The sequence below is a fragment of the Bufo gargarizans genome, chromosome 10 (genome assembly GCF_014858855.1).
Source record: "Bufo gargarizans isolate SCDJY-AF-19 chromosome 10, ASM1485885v1, whole genome shotgun sequence".
NCBI classification, from domain to species: Eukaryota; Metazoa; Chordata; class Amphibia; order Anura; family Bufonidae; genus Bufo; species Bufo gargarizans.
Window position 1 is genome coordinate 98983700 of NC_058089.1, and position 19965 is coordinate 99003664.

Below are 19965 nucleotides of genomic sequence, written 5' to 3' on the forward strand. Positions count from 1 at the left end.
CGGACAGGAACGGGCATTTATAACATAGGGTGGGATCTGTGGATGGGGAAAATGCAGACTGCACACGGCCGTGTCTGTTTTTTGCGGATCTGCGGTTTGAGGCACGCAAAACGGACACGGTCGTGTGAATAGAGCCTTAGTCTCCAGGTCTACCTTCTGTAACAACCAAGAGGTTTATCCCAAGAATTTCGCCACAGAACCCAAAGTAATTTGCAGGACAGCTGCTTTTATTGTATTCTTGGTGTAATCGGAATCAGCTCCTCATTTCCTCAGATCCTGGTGCGACTGTGGTTGAGCTGCAGGGTAAAGAATGGACGAGGGGCAAAGCAGCCGTCTGTGCGTCTTCTCTGTTCTACATGTTCTGGGTCAGTGAAAATGGACCGTGTTTTAGATGATTGGCTTTTAGATGATTTGGTTTTAGATAATCGGGTTTTAGATCATCCTTCAACAAATAGTCGATCGAACTGTCCAAATGCTTCCTTTTCTTCTACGGTGAGCTTGGTTCCTTTGAGCCTAGGGTGTCAGGAGAACAAAGAGATAATCATTGGTTGATAAATTCAATGCATTATTGGCATCATCAGTTTTTAAAACCAGTGCCACCTGTCCTGCAAGACTATGCCCAGGGGTGCACCACCAATGGGGCAAGGTGAGGCGATTGCCTCAGGCAGCACCAAGAGGGGGGCAGCAGAAGGGGTATTATCTGTTTCTGCAGTATGGTATTGGGAAGCACAGTGGGCACAGTACGTGGCGCGGTATTACCCTATATGTTTTGTAGCTCTGTATGTAATGTTTTCCAAGTATGTCTTTGTAGTGTCCCACTAGGTAGGAGTGGGCACTACACAAGGGTTAATTGGGTCCCGTGTTACTTCTGCTCACAAGGGACAGTGATATTATATTTAACTATGCATTTAATGTATTTTTCTATGTGTTATTACATGTGTTTGTTTCCCCTGTGACATGCATAGCAGGCCTATTTGGGTGTAGTGTAGCATCCTAGACACTAGAGGGAGATAGGGAGCCCCTGGTATAAATGTCCAGGCCCAGACAGGGAGGGGTTAGGTCATAGTCAAGAGTCTGTGGAGACAGAAGTGAGAAGGCACCAGCCCGAGATATGCTGAGGGCCTCCTCCTGACATGCAGCTGGATAGTCCTGGTTCCTAGCTGCACCAGGACGCTAGAAGGAGTACAGCCTGCCTGGAGACCAGTAATCCAGCAAACACAGATGAGACACCCCAGTAGTAGGGACGGACCTCCTGGGAGAAGCAAGCTGAGGGGCAGAGGTACTTAAATATAAAGCAAGGGTCAATACTGGAGGAAGATTTACACACCAAGGATTCAAGCCAGCAATTAGGCATCCGGGCCTTGGGATCCAGCCGGCTATAATAGCTGAGGGGATAGAGCAGCATTGTACTGCAGAGCATTAACCGTTTGCCCTCCAAGTAACTTGCAAGATTTATGCCTGCCATATTGTGAAGTGAATCTGCTGGGCATTTGTGCTTCATCATCATCAACTGTAACTGCCTGTACAAAGTTGGACTGTTCTTCCAAAGTAAAGCAACGTTTGGTTTACCATCTGTGTACTCTATTAATCCTCCTGCAAATCGGTGTGCCACCGTTACAGGCACTGGCGTCACGATCCTTAAAGGGACCTTGCCTCAGGCACTCAAAATACCTGCAACATCCAGGGCACCTCATCCACCATCAGGCCTGGTCCCTCCATACAGAGTGTGCCCCAGAGGAACCGTGTCTACCTCTCCTTCACTGCCGCATGCCTGCCCAGGGTTCTCCTCAGAAAAGTGAGTAACCCTCGATTGCCCATAACCGTGACCTCACTATCGCAATACCCTGCAGGTCTGGCGTGCTGCATCTTTAACAGCAGGGCTGGAGGGAAGGGGTTAGGTTAAAAAATTGGCATTGGGGGGTTGGGGCGCCGTTTCAGTTTTCGCCTCAGGCAGCAGAAAGGCTAGGTGCACCCCTGACTATGCCTATGGATGACCTTGCTTCAGTGGGGCAGACAGACATGGTTGTTGACCACCCGTCCTTTATTTATTAGAGGGAACCTGTCACCATAACACTATGTTATAGAGGAGAAGCTGAGCAGACTGATAGATAGTCTTATGGGAAAAGATTCAGTATAACTTGTAATTTATGTATTTAAACCTTCTATTCTGAGGAGTCTTGTGGGGGGTCCTATCAGTGACTGACAGCCATATCTGCAGGACTAAGGACACGGCCACACGGTCAGGTTTCTGCATGCAATTTTGGAAGCCAAAATCAGTAGTGGATCATAAAATCACAGAAAGTGTACAGGACAGATACGAGTGCTGGTTTCACTGTGCACATTATCCTGCCATTATTGCATCATTGCGTGCACCCTCCTTTTATTGTGACATCAGTGCGTACCTTATTCCTGTTCTGTGACATCATGTACATTATCTCTTTACTGTGACATCAGTGTGTACATTATCCTTGTGCTGTGACATCACTGTGTACCTTACTCCTGTTCTGTGACATCACTGTGTACGTGATTCCTGTACTGTGACATCACTGCTTACCTCATCCCTGTACTGTGACATCACTGTGTACGTGATTCCTGTACTGTGACATCACTGTGTACCTTATTCCTGTACTGTGACATCAGTGTGTACATTCTCCTTGTGCTGTGGCATCACTGTGTACGTGATTCCTGTACTGTGACATCACTGCTTACCTTATCCCTGTACTGTGACATCACTGTGTACCTTATTCCTGTTCTGTGACTTCACTGCGTACCTTACTCCTGTTCTGTGACATCACTGTGTACGTGATTCCTGTACTGTGACATCACTGCTTACCTTATTCCTGTACTGTGACATTACTGTGTACATTATCCCTGTACTGTGACATCACTGTGTACCTTATTCCTGTTCTGCGACATCACTGTGTACATTATCCCTGTACAGTGACATCACTGCATTCCTTAGTCCTGTTCTGTGACATCAATGCGTACCTTTTTCCTGTTCTGTGACATGAGTGTGTACATTATCCCTGTACTGTGACATCACTGCGTACCTTATTCCTGTACTGTGACTTCACTACGTACCTTATTCCTGTTCTGTCACATCACTGTGTACATTATCCCTGTGCTGTGGCATCACTGTGTACATTATCCCTGTGCTGTGGCATCACTGTGTACATTATCCCTGTGCTGTGACATCACTGTGTACATTATCCCTGTACTGTGACATCACAGTGTACATTATCCCTGTACTGTGACATCACTGTGTACATTATCCCTGTACTGTGACATCACAGTGTACATTATCCCTGTACTGTGACATCACTGTGTACATTATCCCTGTACTGTGACATCACTGTGTACATTATCCCTGTACTGTGGCATCACTGTGTACATTATCCCTGTGCTGTGACATCACTGTGTACATTATCCCTGTGCTGTGACATCACTGTGTATGTTATTCCTGTAGGTTAGGTAGACCAATTATGAGCTTTTCTGAACTTGTTGATGGAAATTGTCATGGTAAAGTGGGAGTCCATACCAAGTTTTACTATTGGTCCCCATGGTTACTTGTTACTCCCCTGATGAGTAATGTATACATGTACACAAAAAGGGAATCGATAAAAGCTACAGTTCACCTAGTAAAAATCCAGCCTTCATACTGTTATATCTTTAGAAAAAAATAAATAATGAATAGGTGTCAGGATATGGGGACACAAAGTAATTTTTCAAAGTAAAGTTCATTTTTTTAAAGTAGTAAAACATAACAAACTACATAAAGCTGGTATAGCCATAATTGTACTGACCTACTAAATTAAAGGGGTTGTCCAGGTTCAGAGCTGAACCTGGACATCCCTCCATTTTCACCCCGGTTCATGCTCCGATGCTCTCCTTTGCCCTGCGCTAAATTGCACAGGGCAAAGGCATTTTTCTGAGTTCCGGTGACGTACCGGGCTCTCTATGGGGCTGACAGGAACCCCGGTGACGTCACCGGCACTGATGGGCGGGATTTGGCTCTGCCCTAGCCAGTAAAACGGCTAGGGCAGAGCTAAAGCCTGCCCCTCAGAGCCGGTGACGTCACCGAACACACTGCTGGGCGGAAGTTACCGCCCGGCAGTGTGTTATTGAAAACACAAGAGCCCGTGCCCTGCGCGATCTAGCGCAGGGCACTGGAGCGCATCGGAGCATGAGATGCTCCGATGCTAGGCTCAGGGGGGCTGCCGGGGTGAAAATAAGGGTATGTCCGGGTTCAGCTCTGAACCTGGACAACCCCATTAAGTTAACAGGTCACTTTGCATCAGGAACACCATACAAACGAGACCCAAAAACAGCAGAATTCGTTTTTTTCTCTCCATTTAATCCCAATAACAAATTTGTTTTCTACAGTTTCTCAATACAATTGCATAAACCATTAAATTATTTCATAAAAAAATACAACTCGTCCCACAAAAACAACCCCTAATAAGGCTATATCTAGAGATGAGCGAATCGAATCCCACGATCCGAATTTTAGGATAAATTCGATTCGCCTCGAAGCCGAATTTCCTTGTGCTTCGTGTTAGCGAATCGATTTAACTTGAAATAGTGTAAAAAACAAAAAAATTCATACTTGCATCCTCCATTTGCTTGCTCGCGATAACTGCACCGCTGAATGGCAAATATATTTTACTTTTGCCACTAATACATGATAAAAAGGGCTTTAGAACATATAACTGGCCCGCTGAATGGTAAATATATTTTTCTTTTGCCACTAATACATGACAAAAAGGTCTGTAATTTTCGCACTTCACCACACAACAGCTAATAAGCCCTTTTTTCCCCACTATTAGAAGCCAAAAAATACTTTAGAACATATAACTGCACCGCACAAGGGCAAATAAGACATATAAATATTTCCTTATAATAAACCCTGTTAATGGCTGTATCACAGAGCACTTGCACCCCAATAACAAGAACGGTTTGCTGGAATTACAGAGCTGTATAATGGCAATTTGGATCCCCAGTCAGTGCAGTAAGGTGTAATAGGATTGTTACTATTACCCAGGCTGTCACCTCCCCTACTGAAGCCTGTTCTACATAATGCTGTGGAATGATTCCCCTATCCTTTCCCTACACCTTGAATAATCTTTCTCTGCACTTTTAAATCATTTTTTTTAGCACAATGAAGTCTTTCCTAGAACTGTCCCTAGCGCCTGCTGACGTATCTCCCTGCACTAAGTATACTGGAAAATGGCAGAATCCAAGATGGCTGAGGCTAGGACATCACAGGGCTGGCTGGCTGCTGATTGGCTGCATGCATGGCATTGTGGGTGATCCCGTCTTCCCATAGTTCCTTGCTCTATGTCCTCACACGTGCAGCATCAATTTTAGGAAAAAATGTGATTCGTTATCACGAAGCGTGAGGAAATTCGGATTCGATGCAAATTCAATTTTTCCAGAAATTCGGATCGAATTCCACTTCGTCAACTTCGATTCGCTCATCTCTAATGATGATTAATTTGTCCAAACCAGACAACCCATACAACCTCCATATGATATGACATACCATAACTTAGATATAATGAGGGAATGCGTCTATAAAATATGGGGTCTCTAGGTCCACATCATCAAGTCAGGCCTAACAACTGAAATCATAAGTTATAAGTGTGGGGATTCGCTCTGGTAGGCAGGTTAGTGGACGCAGTATAGAGGCAAAGGACCAGGTTGTAAATCACTCTTCAGTGTTTATTCACACTTATACCATAACACCACAGTCACTTTTCAGGCTTGGTGCTTGTTCACACGCAGAAAAACTAAATAAAGTTTACCTGGTATCCTGGGTGTCAGTTCACACCCAGCTAAATGCTCAGCCTCAGAAAGTCCACTTGCAGGCTTTAAGGCGGCCTGCTCACCTGACACATGGTCTTCAGACCTCAGCACATAGATCTCCAGAGCTCCACTGTCAGAGGGAGGTAATCCACACCACCTGACAGTGCTGTCTGGTTTTTATAAGCCTGCCAAGACCCGGCCTGGAACGTGGTGGGTAGTCACCCACCCAGCACTTTGACTACTCCCAGTAAGAGCCGTCCCTGATCAGCTATACAGCTATACTAAATAGCTAGGTGTCAAACAGCAATTGCTGCTAACACATGAAAACTGGCTCTTACTCCACCAAGGCCAGGAACCTTGGTGACACATACCTTACGTCAACGATGGACCTACATAAGCAAGACAAGTTTTCCTTCAATGCTACCTGCCCATAATCAGCAGGTTATCAGGCCATCTTGAGCTCCCAGGATGCATTGCAATAAAGGCTAAAATGTTCTTAGGGCTCATAGAAGAAAGAGCTCAGGAAACGGTGAGCTTCTGCTTTTTGTCCTAATAGGTTGAGGAACACGTCTCACTGACCCCTTCCTTGGCTTTAGTACTTACCAGATAGCAGTAATAATGTTGTTGGTCTTCAGGGCCTCAGCTAGGGCAGAAACTCCAGTTTTACTGAAATCATTGTTAGAAAGTCTAAAATAAATTAAAACAAAAGTAAATTACAATAGCGGAGCAAAGTTTGTGTCAGTGAAGTCCTATATACTAGGACAACATTGAAGGATCAATACTTGCACCCTTGTGCATGCTTCCCAAGTTTGCAGGTGGTAAATTTTGAACAAATAAACCTCACCTCTGGGAACGCTCCAAGACACTTAAGGAAGGGGCTTACTCCGACCCCACCCATTTCACTCAGTTAAAATTTGCAGGGACTGTCCCTAATTTTCAGAGGCACTGGGACTGTTCCCAACTTCGCCTGTGCAACGTGTGCCACATTTATCAACAGGGCACATATGTTCATGGACATGGTCAGTTCTGACTTGGTATTGCATTTTGCCACAAAAATGGCCTTCATAAATAGGGCATTTATGCCGAGCAATGGCACACACAAAAGCCTACCAACCTTTTAAAGAGACCCTCCACCTCAGATCTTCTAGTTCCCAGGTTTCTCTTCTGTCATCCAAGATGGCTGCAGTGCTTTTCAGACTTACTTTACTGTTCATTTGGTAGTCCCAGATACTTTCTGTTGCCTTCACCATGTGAGCAGAGCTGGCCAATCCAAGAGCAGGGCTGAAAAAACAGAAAGTGTCTTGGACTACCAAGTACACAAGTCTGCGTCAGACAGTCTGGCAGAAGTAGACCCGGGAATCTGCAGATCTGAAGCTAAAAAGATGGAAAGAAGGGCACCATTGTTACAGATCAGGGAATGTGAAACCACTGTGCCAACTAACTGGTTTGGCTTTGGGCTAAACCCTAAAGGATGTTCTGGAGTGCCCCTGGTATTCACCCTTTAACCCTTATACAGGGATCAGGACTTCGCTGCAGGGAAGCAACCAGACTGCTACCTCCTGGGATAGTTTCGGTGTAATTAGCAGCTGACCCACTGGGGTCAGGGACTCTGGTGCAAGCACCAGAAGCCCAGAATACAGAGAACGCACAAAAACCTGATATAGTCTGAACAGTCACCAAGACTAGAATGCTGTTTTTTAGAGATCCGACCAATGCACAGTTAATGCAGTCACAAGAAAGACTTGTGGGCAAACTTGTGATGAGGCAATCACTTGGCAGGCAGGCTGGGGACTAGACTGGAGCACAGACAGGGTAGACAGACTGGGTTAAATTAAACATGAACTTGGACTTGAAAGTGCAGGGACACACTGGCAGGATACACACACTTAAAAACACGCTAACGCTGGGTTCACACCTGAGCGTTTTACAGCGCGTTCAAACGCGCTGTAAAACGCTCAACACATGAAAACCAATGCTTCCCTATGGCCCTGGTTCACACTTGAGCGTTTTACAGCGCGTTTGAACACGCTGAAAAACGCCCTACGCTCAAAAGAGTTCTTGAGCTTCTTTGGGGCGTTTTGTCGCGCGTTCCCGTACATAGACTTTCGGGAACGCGCGACAATGGGTGTTCGCTTGTCTCTGTATGCGCGATTGTAAACGCCGGTACAATCGCGCATACAGAGCGCTCCTTTCAGAACGCTCAGGTGTGAACCCAGGGTTACTGGTCATCCGGGAACCTAAAGCTCAGGCACTCTCCGGCTGGAGCTGATGCCTTAAATAACCAGGGAGCCTTAAGAGGGGTTATTAAGACTGGCGTCTAAAACACAGATCTTAATAAATGACCCCCTATGTTCTGTTCATTTCCCCTTAAGGCTGGTCACCGTTGCGCCCCCCCCCCACCCCCCCTTCCCCACCGTCTGCGGATGTTTTGATCCAAGCGACGGGGAGATGCAATGGCGGTCGTGCAGGGATCCGGAGCGACCCGTTTAAGTAATATATGAAGGATGGTGGAAGCCATTATGAATGATAATAGTGTATTATGCATTCTTTGACTGTTCATATAGCCCAGTTTCTGTGTAATGTATATGGGTATCTTTATTTTGTTACATACATATACAGACTTTATTCAGTCAGATAAAGATTTAATATGAGTATCCTGAATTCTTACTTCAATATCTTCAAGGCGTGGTTTTTCTTGAGACTCTCTGCAATTAAAATGGCATCACTATCCTGAAATAAATTTTCATCAAGCCTACAAAAAAACAAAACAAAACAAAAAAACTGCAAATACTGAAAATGTTTCTATTTAACTTGGATTTATAAGGGTCTTCCCAGGCTTTGATATTGATAGCCCAATTCCTGGTACTTCCACCGATCAACAGACTGAAGGGGCCGTGACCCTCCGGCAATAACCATTTCCCATTAATTGTTTTCAAGGCTAAGGCTACATGCAACATGTGCCACGCAACTTTAAGTCGCTGAAAAGTCGTGCACCATTTTTTTTAATGACAGTCAATGGTGTCGCACTGTGACATGCGACATGCTGCAATTGCGCCACGACAGTCGCAAAAAATTCATCCAACTTGGATTTTTGTGCAACTGTCATGTCGAAGTCGCAGCATGTCGTATGTCACAGTACGACACCATTGACTGTCATTACAAAAAGTGTTGCGCGACACATCTCGCAGGGTAGTTGTTCCCTTTTTGTCTTGCGACTTATTGTCACCGTGTAGCCCTAGCCTAAGTGTTGTATATTTTGTATATATTGTGCCTGGTACTGCAGCTGAAGCCTATTCAAGCGAATAAAACTGAGCTGCAATACCAGGCACAGCCACTTCCATATGTTCGGCACTGTGTCTGGTAATCGAAGGGACAAGGTCTTAAAGGGATTTTACAACAGTTTTTTACTGATTACTTATCCTCTGATCGTTGGGGGTCTAACACCCGGAACCTCCACTGATTGAGAAGGCACCGGTGCAATCACGTGACATCGTGTTCATCGGTCACATGACCTAGGCACAGCTCAGACCCATTGAAGTGAATGGGGCTGAGCGAGATACCAAGCGCAACGGCTATACCGCTATACCGGAGAGAATCGGTGGGGGTCGCAGGTGTTGGACCCCCACTGATCAGATACTGGTAACCTATCCAGAGGATAGGTCATCAATAAAGTACACTTGTAAAAAACCCTTTAAAGGGCTTTTCCTGGATTCCTATAATTTTTTACAAATATGCTCAGTGTCTAACCTCATGTATATCTTCCTCATACTTTGGACTTCATGTAAACTAATCGCTCTGGTTTGTTTCCATCCTGTATGTAGAACTTCCTATTTTTGTATTCAACCAAACCCATGATGCATTTCATCTACAGCTCCGCCCCTAACAACACCCAGCTAGTTTATAGCTCCTCCCACCAGAATAGTTACACAGACACTCCCCTATCACTGCTCGGCCCATGGACGTGACATCACAGGAAGTAAGGAAGAGCTGCATGGACATGGTCATGTGACCACAGCCCAGAAAGGTCTAAACAAAACCAAAGAAAACCGCAATAAAGCTGCACATCCAAAATAACTAAAATCCAATATCAGTTTTAGTAGAGAAAGACACAGACACATTACAAATTGTATACAATGAACACGGTGCCGGAAATAATATGACCAGGCACAGACATAGCTCACTCACTAAGTCCATGTAAAATCGGAGGCATACAGCGGTACGGTATGTACCCATAGACTTCTATGGCTGCCAGACTATGGCTCTGTAGAGCTTAGAAGCTTCTGGACATTGCTGGAATGGGATTGTATTAAAAGACCTACCAGAGTTCCTCCAGTACGGTGTTCTTCTCCAGCATGCCAGCCAGGGCCTCTCCTCCCACACTTCCTATCTTGTTGCCCACCAAGCTGGAAAAAAAAAAAGAAAGTCATCCAATACATTAGAAAGAAGCAGAATTACAGAATGATCATGACCTATTTATACGTGGTGTACAGTATCGGGGCATTGCTATTGCAGAGAGAGCTGCGCCCATTGCCCCTAGAGGCTCATTTGCATTTAGTAAAACATCATTTTTCTTAGCAATGCGGGCACATATGGACATAGGACCAACACAGCTGCCAAGCGCACATGTAACAGGTCAGCCAGTGTCCTAGGTACCAATCTGCTGACAGATGCCCTTTAAAGACAGTCCCATTATGACAGTCCCTGCTCTTTTTACTGGGAATACAATATTGTGAACTGATCTTACATGAATGTCCTCTTCTTATCTACAACCATATAATAATACGTACCTGAGCCATATCACAGATTTGTTATCCTGTAGGGCATCGGCGATAGCTTTTGCCCCAATATCGCCAACCTGATTCCCCCAGAGTCTGAAAGTGAAACATTTGATTACTGGTAAATTATATTATTAACCTGAAAACGCCAGCCCCATGGGCCATGGGTCGTCACTTACCCCAGATAGTTTATTGATTGGTTTTCACTTAGCCCGTCTGCTAGTATCTGTCCACCAACATTGGTAATACAGTTATTTCCAAGCCTGAGGGAAAATGGACAGGGTTTTTAAGGTTTCTGCCTTTTATAGCAGCGGTAGAGATGTATCCTGAAGCTCCTGGACCCCAGTGCATGTGCCATTGATAATACTGATGTGGCTTTTGGTTCTCCTTAGGCACCAGGGCTCAGAATGCTACCTTCACACCTCTATAGCTAGACCCTTGAGCTGACGTACCACATTGGACATAGAATACATTGAGAAGAAATGGTGTCATATCTACCAGTGCATTGTAAATACTGCATTACATACTGTTGTCCCTGACCTGGTGGATGAAGACTAGCTGCTCATCATATCTTCCCATAGAATACACATGGAGACAGCAAATTCTGATTTCTAACATTCCCACATTAATTTCAAATTTCTCAGAAGCATCATATACAGTTGCAAGAAAAAGTATGTGAACCCTTTGGAATGATATGGATTTCTGCACAAATTGGTCATAAAATGTGATCTGATCTTCATCTAAGTCACAACAATAGACAATCACAGTCTGCTTAACCTAATAACACACAAAGAATTAAATGTGACCATGTTTTTATTGAACACACCATGTAAACATTCACAGTGCAGGTGGAAAAAGTATGTGAACCCTTGGATTTAATAACTGGTTGAACCTCCTTTGGCAGCAATAACTTCAACCAAACGTTTCCTGTAGTTGCAGACCAGACGTGCACAACGGTCAGGGGTAATTTTTGACCATTCCTCTTTACAGAACTGTTTCAGTTCAGCAATATTCTTGGGATGTCTGGTGTGAATCGCTTTCTTGAGGTCATGCCGCAGCATCTCAATCGGGTTGAGGTCAGGACTCTGACTGGGCCGCTCCAGAAGGCGTATTTTCTTCTGTTTAAGCCATTCTGTTGTTGATTTACTTCTATGCTTTGGGTCGTTGTCCTGTTGCAACATCCATCTTCTGTTGAGCTTCAGCTGGTGGACAGATGGCCTTAAGTTCTCCTGAAAAATGTCTTGATAAACTTGGGAATTCATTTTTCCTTCGATGATAGCAATCCGTCCAGGCCCTGACGCAGCAAAGCAGCCCCAAGCCATGATGCCCCCACCACCATACTTCACAGTTGGGATGAGGTTTTGATGTTGGTGTGCTGTGCCTCTTTTTCTCCACACATAGTGTTGTGTGTTTCTTCCAAACAACTCAACTTTGGTTTCATCTGTCCACAGAATATTTTGCCAGTACTGCTGTGGAACATCCAGGTGCTCTTGTGCAAACTGTAAACGTGCAGCAATATTCTTTTTGGACAGCAGTGGCTTCCTCTGTCGTATCCTCCCATGAAATCCATTCTTGTTTAGTGTTTTACGTATCGTAGATTCACTAACAGGGATGTTAGCATATGCCAGAGACTTTTGTAAGTCTTTAGCTGACACTCTAGGATTCTTCTTCACCTCATTGAGCAGTCTGCGCTGTGCTCTTGCAGTCATCTTTACAGGACGGCCACTCCTAGGGAGAGTAGCAGCAGTGCCGAACTTTCTCCATTTATAGACAATTTGTCTTACCGTGGACTGATGAACAGCAAGGCTTTTGGAGATACTTTTATAACCCTTTCCAGCTTTATGCAAGTCAACAATTCCTAATCGTAGGTCTTCTGAGAGCTCTTTTGTGCGAGGCATCATTCACATCAGGCAATGCTTCTTATGAAAAGCAAACCCAGAACTGGTGTGTGTTTTTTATAGGGCAGGGCAGCTGTAACCAGCACCTCTAATCTCATTGACTGGACTTCAGTTGGCTGACACCTCACTCCAATTAGCTCTTGGAGATGTCATTAGTCTAGGGGTTCACATACTTTTTCCACCTGCACTGTGACTGTTTACATGGTGTGTTCAATAAAAACATGGTAACATTTAATTCTTTGTGTGTTATTAGGTTAAGCAGACTGTGATTGTCTATTGTTGTGACTTAGATGAAGATCAGATAAAGAAGAAAATCCACAGCACTCCTCAGTTCTGGTGAATAAGCTGGTTACTTTATTGGTAACAACAGCATGGGAATAGCAACGTTTCAACCATCTCTGGTCTTTATCAAGCTATGAGATCATATAGTGACATGTGCCTTTAAATAGTGACTCCATGGGTGTGTCTCCCATCAATAGAACAACAAAAATCAACATGTGAGATAACTTAAGTGTTTAAGATTCAGCCTATCAAGTGGCTGGGTGTAGTTAATTAAATCATTAACTTATCATTTATGCATAAAATAACATAATACTTACTGGTGGGGGAGGGACCATATGAAAACCGCACTCAGTCAGGAAGTGAAATTGCGCCAAAAACCGGCATGCTCCAATTCCATATGCGCCTGCGCCGAGTCCCCACATCCACAGGGGGAGGGATTCTAAGGCGGCCAATAGAAAAATCGGGTGCCTATGACGTCTGCTGTTGCCGGGGGCGGGGGGCAGATCCCAGTGAAGGGAATGTCCTCCGGCCGCGGCGCCAATCAGAGCACAGGCGCCGATGACGTCTATTGTTGCTAGGGAGAGTCAGCAGTCCAAAGCAAAGCTAGGATCGCGTCCCCTTCACAGCAACTATATATGCCATACATATAAGCAACTGGGGGAGAACCGGGGTGATGATAGCATATTTAGCCTGAGGATCCCATCTGGCTGGGATCGTTGTTTAGGCAATTCCAGCTGTCACTTGGGTACTCATACTAGGCTGTGGCCCCTACATGGACGTGACCAACACTAGGTTAGCCATCAGTCCCTAGAAGAGGGGCCACAGGCCGACATTCATACATCCCCCATCTGTGTACAGTATAAACCACAGAATTCCTTGAGTGTGTTTACTCTGTGAAGATCAGATCACACTTTATGACCAATTTGTGCAGAAATCAATATCATTCCAAAGGGTTCACATACTTTTTCTTGCAACTGTAGCACACTATACAGAAGTACTGTGCAGTATAGATATAGATAAAGCACTTGGGGTCAGATTTATTACTATTGTATTAGCTGCTGAATCATATCTGTCTCATCTGTCTACTTGTTTCTCTCTGCACTTTCTCCTTTTCCTCCCCCTCCCCTCCCCTCTCCTCTATGGGATGATGTAATATAACCCTTCAGTAAACACTTAGCACGTCTTGGTTTTAACAAGATAGATTTATCACAAATATCAGAGAAAAAGTTAGTTTAATAAAGGGGTGGAAAGAAAAGGATAGCTTATAACGCTAGTACAAGCCATTTTTCTCTCATATGATATATTACAAAGTGCCTTATATTCACCTGTTGTACTGATTTATGAAAAGTTTATGTGAAATGAGAGTGACCATTTAAAAGGGTTGTCCGAGTGTTTGATACTGATGACCTAGCCTCAGAATAGGTCATTAGTATCTGACCGGTAGGCACAGTCGCACTGAGGATCCTTGGGCCTAACAGAGAAAATTATTCTCAGGATCCATCCCCCAGCCAGTCCTTTGCTGTTGTTAGGGTATGACTCCGAGTACCCAGCCAAAATGCTGTTTAAGGAGGCCACGGCACTCCGTTGAGCGCTGCAGCCTTCTCACAGCTTACCAAGCACTGCGCCATCAACTGCATAAAGGCTGTGTTTGGCATCGCTGCTCAGCCCCATTAAAGTGAATGGGACTGAGCTGCTCCTAGACCATGTGACCGATGAGCATGACGTCACTGGCCTATAAACAGGATGCAGCGCTCACCAGAGGGCTGCAGCCTCTTCAAACCGGTGACCGACAGGAGTGCGCGGAATCAGACCCTACCGATCCGATACTGAACGGTCATCATTATGGAAATCTTTAAAGGCTATGTACACCTTTGAAGACAATTTTGTTACTCATTTTTGACTAACAATATTTTTTTCAATTGGCCTTCATTACAAATATTGAGCTGTTCTGTCACAAAGGGTAAACAGTTTTTTAGCTGTGTGACTGGTACTTTCACTTTTATCTAATAAACCTTATCTTTAAACTACTGAGAGGTCATAAACACCTTTTTAAGCCACATTCTTATCCATAAGATAAAAACTGAGCTATAATGAGTGTTTATAAGTTCAGAGAGCGGAGATAAGGAGTCCGTCAGCTCCTGGGCTGTACATCTCAGCTCTGTACAGAAAAAAAGACGCCTTTTTTTTTTTTTTGAAGACCAATTGAAAATAAAATTTTTAGCTGAAAATGAGTACAAGGCAATAATACAAAAAATATCCCCAAAGATGTACATGGCCTTTAAGTATTGAATATCTACTAGAGGTGTGGAATCCAAAAATGTAACTTTTACTAGTAAACACTATAAACATTGAAGGCAGTAATAGTTCCAATACATTTGAACTATAGGTGCCTTCGGGGTTCTTGCTTGGGTCGTGTTTTTAAGCTAGCATTGTTAACCTTTGTATTTGTGTACTGTTGTATTCTTTTTATGTGTTTACTAGTAAAAGTTACAGTTTATGATTCCGCACCTCTGGTTGGTATTTGGTACTGATGTGGGGAGGTTTACAGCTCGCACGGAGAGATTATGTGTTTCTTACTGTCTTTGTTCTTTACCTTAAGGACAGAAAGTTTTGCTTGTGCTTTAACACACGAGCGATGGAATTCATGGATTCATCCGTCAGTCTGTTGTTGAATAACCTAGAACGTTTAGAACTCTCCATTAATAGAATGAAGCAGAGGGGTTCAGCTTTGTTCACACCATGTTTGGTCAACATATAATAAGTTTGTCTAACATAAAAAAAGCCTAAAAAAACAAAACAAAGATATTCTGTTATATAATGTTCCTATATGGGCAGTACGGTGACTCAGTGGTTAACATGGTTGCCTTGAAGCACTGGGGTCCTGGGTTCGAATCCAACCAAAGACAACATCCGATAACGAAGTTGCATCTGCAGAAAAGGCTTTAATTTTCACAGCAGTATTGGAATTGGACCTCCGCTGATTGGTAAAGGGTTACCTTCTTCAATAAGTCACATTTTCTGCTTCATTGAATGGATGGACGTTGGCGTGTCCAGTGAGGGACATCAGAGAAGAAACGCCCTGCAGCCATTGCTGGGAGAACACAAGCTGGTGGTGGCAGCGTTATGGTCTAGGCAATGTTTTTGTGACATTCTCTGGGCCATTCATCCATGTGGAAGCCACTTTCAACTGATTTGGGCATGAATCCATCCCTGCAGTACACCGATACACGCTGATTGTCCTCCCTGGGGCAGATGGGATCTTTCAGCAGGACAATGCGGCATGTCAAACGGCTAGAAATGTCTGACATTGGTTGGAAGAACACGACCAGGACTTTCAAGTACTACCCTGGCCCCCTAATACCCTGGACTTCAACCCAATTGAGCATCTGGGGGACCACCTCGATCATGGTGTTCGCTCTATGCATCCTTCTCCATGAACCCCCATTGCAGTCAAAATGGCTCCAGATCCCTGTGGCAACCTACCAGGACCTTACAGAGTCACTCCCGGCCCGTCTGTCTGCTGTCCACGCTGCACACGGCGGAGCATCCAGAATTGTTATTCCCCATGTAATAACAATTCTGGAGCATCCATTCTTATGGCTTTGTGATGTGTTATTCCTTTATTATTACTGCTATAAGTTATGAATGAATTATTAGCAGTTTGTAATGAAGGTCCAGCTGGGTGTTACCAGTTGGAGTGCCTGTTTCTGCACAGTCTGACACTATCCAATCAGTGCTGCCAGTGCCAGACTGTGCAGGGACACCCCAATAACTGCAAGTAGCCACAGGCATGTTAGGAGTGGTGGCAGGTCCTTTTTAAGTAAACTAATACACGAATAGTTCCTACATGTCAGCCATGGAATCCATTCAGAGAACTTTTCCTGCGCTCTTCTCCATTACGTATGTGTGCTCATGAGTCTTCTCAATGCCAGTTTGCGGACCCAAAGCAGGGAAGCAGGGCTGACAATCGATATAAAAATTACTGATTGGCAGCAGTCTAGTCATGTATTACTGTACCTAACGGTGCTTGCTGGAGGCGACGCATTCCCTTTAATTACTATTACATTGTATATAGCACATTAGTTGTTTTTAATGCTGCCGGCTTCAATGTAAGCTAATGATTCATAATGTCAGTCACATCATTTCACGAATACATACGCAATCTTCTGGAAGTCCGGCCAGTGTAGCGCTTGCTCCATCAGTCTGCAGAGCCCACTGTCAGTAATGTTGTTGTCTCTCAAACTATAAAAAGACAATGTTAAAAAGTTTTTCTCTTACTTTCAGTTTTCATAAGTTTGCCCTAATGAGCCCTCTACAGACTACGGGCGCATTCAGACGACCGTAGTGTTTTGCAATCTGCACATTGCGGATCCTCAAAACACGAATACCGACACGTGTGCATTCTGCAATTTGCGGACCACAAATGGCCGCCACTGTCATAGACAATGCCTATTCTTGACAAGAATAGGACATGCTCTATCTTTTTTGCAGGGCTGCGGAACGGAAGTACAGATGTGGACAGCACACGGGGTGCTGTCCGCATCTTTCGTGGCCACGTTGAAATGAATGTGCGCGCGCCCATTCCGCCAAATTGCAGAACGGATGCGGACTCATTCATACGGTCGTGTGCCCTACTGGTGTGAGATGTCAATGTCATTGCCGTGAAGCTTAGGAAAGATGGCTGCCCCCATAATCATAGACAGAAAAACTAAATGCATATTTACAATCAGAAAATAAAAACACATTAGAAAAAATAATGTTTCATCATCTGGTTTTAGTTATTCTCTGACCTGTTAGATAGGTACATGATGTAATCTGTAATGAAGGTAATCTTCTTACCAGTGACTGTATTTGTGAGTTATAACCTCCCTTCTGATCCTCAGCTGTGTCATGTGACCAACACTGATTTTCTAAATCACATAGCATAACAGACGTCTTCCGCTCTACATGGACGTCGGCAGTTGGCTAAGGGTTAAACACCATTGCAAATAAATGTAGTTGCAGTTGGTGTTTTTACGTCGTCCTCGCCAGTTTCCCAAAATGGGGGCATGGTGAGGGCGGAGTGTTAGTGAGGATCATAGGCCTTGCCACATTTATCATCATTTATGCCAGACATTAATGTAAAGGTCATTGGAATTTCAGTCTGGGAATGATTTCATTTATGATGAGGTCTGTGCCTCCACCACGGGCACAGGCCCTGTTAAGACCAGCGTAGCACACACTAATCTTGATAACTCATGGACGATGGTTCCAAAATTATGACTTCTAAAATAAGACAACAGTGGGCACTTACTATAGAGCCTGGCACTTGTGAAGGCAAGGCATCAACTGCTCAATTCCAATGTCACCAACAGAATTGTGATCCAGCTGTATGCCAACTGGCTTCTTTAAATGCGTCAGGACATAAGCCAATGCTGTGCATTCTGCTGGACCGATCCCACAGTAGGTCATCTTCAAGTGATCAACATCTAGACCTTGCACGGCCTTCTGAGATAACGTGACATCTTGTAATTCATATATACTCTTTATGAGCCAGACGAATTCTGGCATAGCGTGCATGCTTTTATTCTCATCCTTCAAAGCAGGTGGTATGGAACGAAAGTGCTTCTGGATACCTTTGGTCAAACATCTTTTAATTGTTTTACGTTTCTTTGGAAGTTTTATTGGCTGCCATGAAGCAACCAGATTGTTGTAAAGCGCATCGGAGAACAGACCTGCCACAAATGTTGCTGTAATCTGCATGTTCCTAATCTCTATGTTGTGGAGCAAAGGTTTAATTTGTCTATGTAGGATCGGCTGTAGACACAGTTGAGAAATTCTGTGCACCCTTCCACTCGTCGGTTTCCTCTTCCACTTGAACAGCTTGTGGAGTACAGATGAGCCCACGTCATCGTTCATGATCATATACAATGCTGCAAAAAAGCACTGAAACGTAATGTGGATGAATTCATAATATTGGAGTGAAGCCCGCTTTTCATCAGAAAAGTTCCTTGAAAGAACAAGAAACCCTAAGGATAAGTCCTCATCAGCAACCTCTTCCTTAGCAATTTCATGGTAAGAAAATACATAGAGTCCTTGACAGAGACCATTAAGGGCCAGTTTCCCAAGGTGTCTGATCGAATTAACTTTTTCAGAGAGGACATTCTCTGTTACCTTCATCTTTGTTGATGAATGGAGGAGGAAATGTTTAAGCGTGAGAACATACATATCAGTCATGGTCTGCGGCGTTTGGCCACCGCAAGCGATCAGTTGCTTATGGCACTTTGAGACAATCCAGCAGAAGACAGGAATATTGCAAAGTCCATGCAGAGAAGAATTGGCTTTCACCAAGCTGATAATGTCTCTTGCCGTGTCTGGGTTGCTGTGGTGCTTCTTCATAAAAAACTGAATACCTTCTTCGGAAAAACCTTTTAAATGCATTTCTTTCCTTACGTATTTCCTTAGACTTGCGTTCACAGCATCGGGTCTGCTGGTGAGCACTTTTATACAATCTTTCATCAGATTTCCTTGGATGAGGTTGAAAACCAGACCTGCTATACTTGTCGGTTCAGTAGGAGAGCAATGTTTACTGTCATCTGTGAAAGCAAACTTGAACTCATCGAAACCATCGAATGTGATAAGGACTTGCTTTGGATGGTCAAGAATGTACTGGAATATTTGATCCTGGAGTTGATCTGGTGGCCAGCAGCACTGCTCAAACAGAAGTGTAATTAAAGATATTGGCTTGGTAATACAACACAACCTTCTGCAACTGAATGGGAAAACAAAGCTGAAGTTATGGAATCCCTGCTTATTGGCCCAGAGATGTTGGATTTGTTGAAGCAATGTACTTTTACCACTCCCAGCATCTCCGAGGATGAGAACTGTATCGGCATGGTCATTAATCAATCCTTGGGCATTAAATATACTCAGGAGATCCTGGTTTTGGGATCCTGGTATATTGTCAGAGTTGTTTGAATATGTCGGTATCTCCAGAACACTTGGTGTGTAAATGTCCTCCAAACGCATGTTCTCTGACCCATCATAAGTGCTAAGGAACTTGGACTGGGCAGATATTGTGGTCTTCAATTTAGTCTGGTATCCTAAGCAAACTAAACAAGATAAAATAGACAATTTCACTTTTTAATTTCCATATTTCTGTGCGACAAACTGCTCTTGTTTCTCCTCTATTTTAGTGGATCATATAGTGGCACTGTATTTTGGAA

The 19965-nt window shown here is 44.1% G+C and overlaps 1 protein-coding gene across 5 annotated transcripts in view; it reads right to left on the bottom strand.

The window, feature by feature from the left end:
• Nucleotides 1-206: 206 nt before the first annotated feature.
• Nucleotides 207-19965, bottom strand: part of NOD2 (nucleotide binding oligomerization domain containing 2) — a 32147-nt gene continuing 12388 nt past the window's right edge. For 3 of the 5 annotated variants that reach the window (XM_044270195.1, XM_044270196.1, XM_044270197.1), the window contains 9 exons: nucleotides 18054-19851; nucleotides 16919-17002; nucleotides 15354-15437; nucleotides 10760-10843; nucleotides 10593-10676; nucleotides 10125-10208; nucleotides 8474-8557; nucleotides 6409-6492; nucleotides 207-513 (listed from right to left, as the gene is read on the bottom strand). In XM_044270195.1, coding sequence (XP_044126130.1) covers nucleotides 438-513; nucleotides 6409-6492; nucleotides 8474-8557; nucleotides 10125-10208; nucleotides 10593-10676; nucleotides 10760-10843; nucleotides 15354-15437; nucleotides 16919-17002; nucleotides 18054-19851 — 2462 coding nt within the window. In that variant the 3' untranslated portion in view covers nucleotides 207-437. The remainder of the gene's footprint in view (nucleotides 514-6408; nucleotides 6493-8473; nucleotides 8558-10124; nucleotides 10209-10592; nucleotides 10677-10759; nucleotides 10844-15353; nucleotides 15438-16918; nucleotides 17003-18053; nucleotides 19852-19965) is intronic. The other 2 variants (XR_006386923.1, XR_006386924.1) reach the window with 2 other exon arrangements.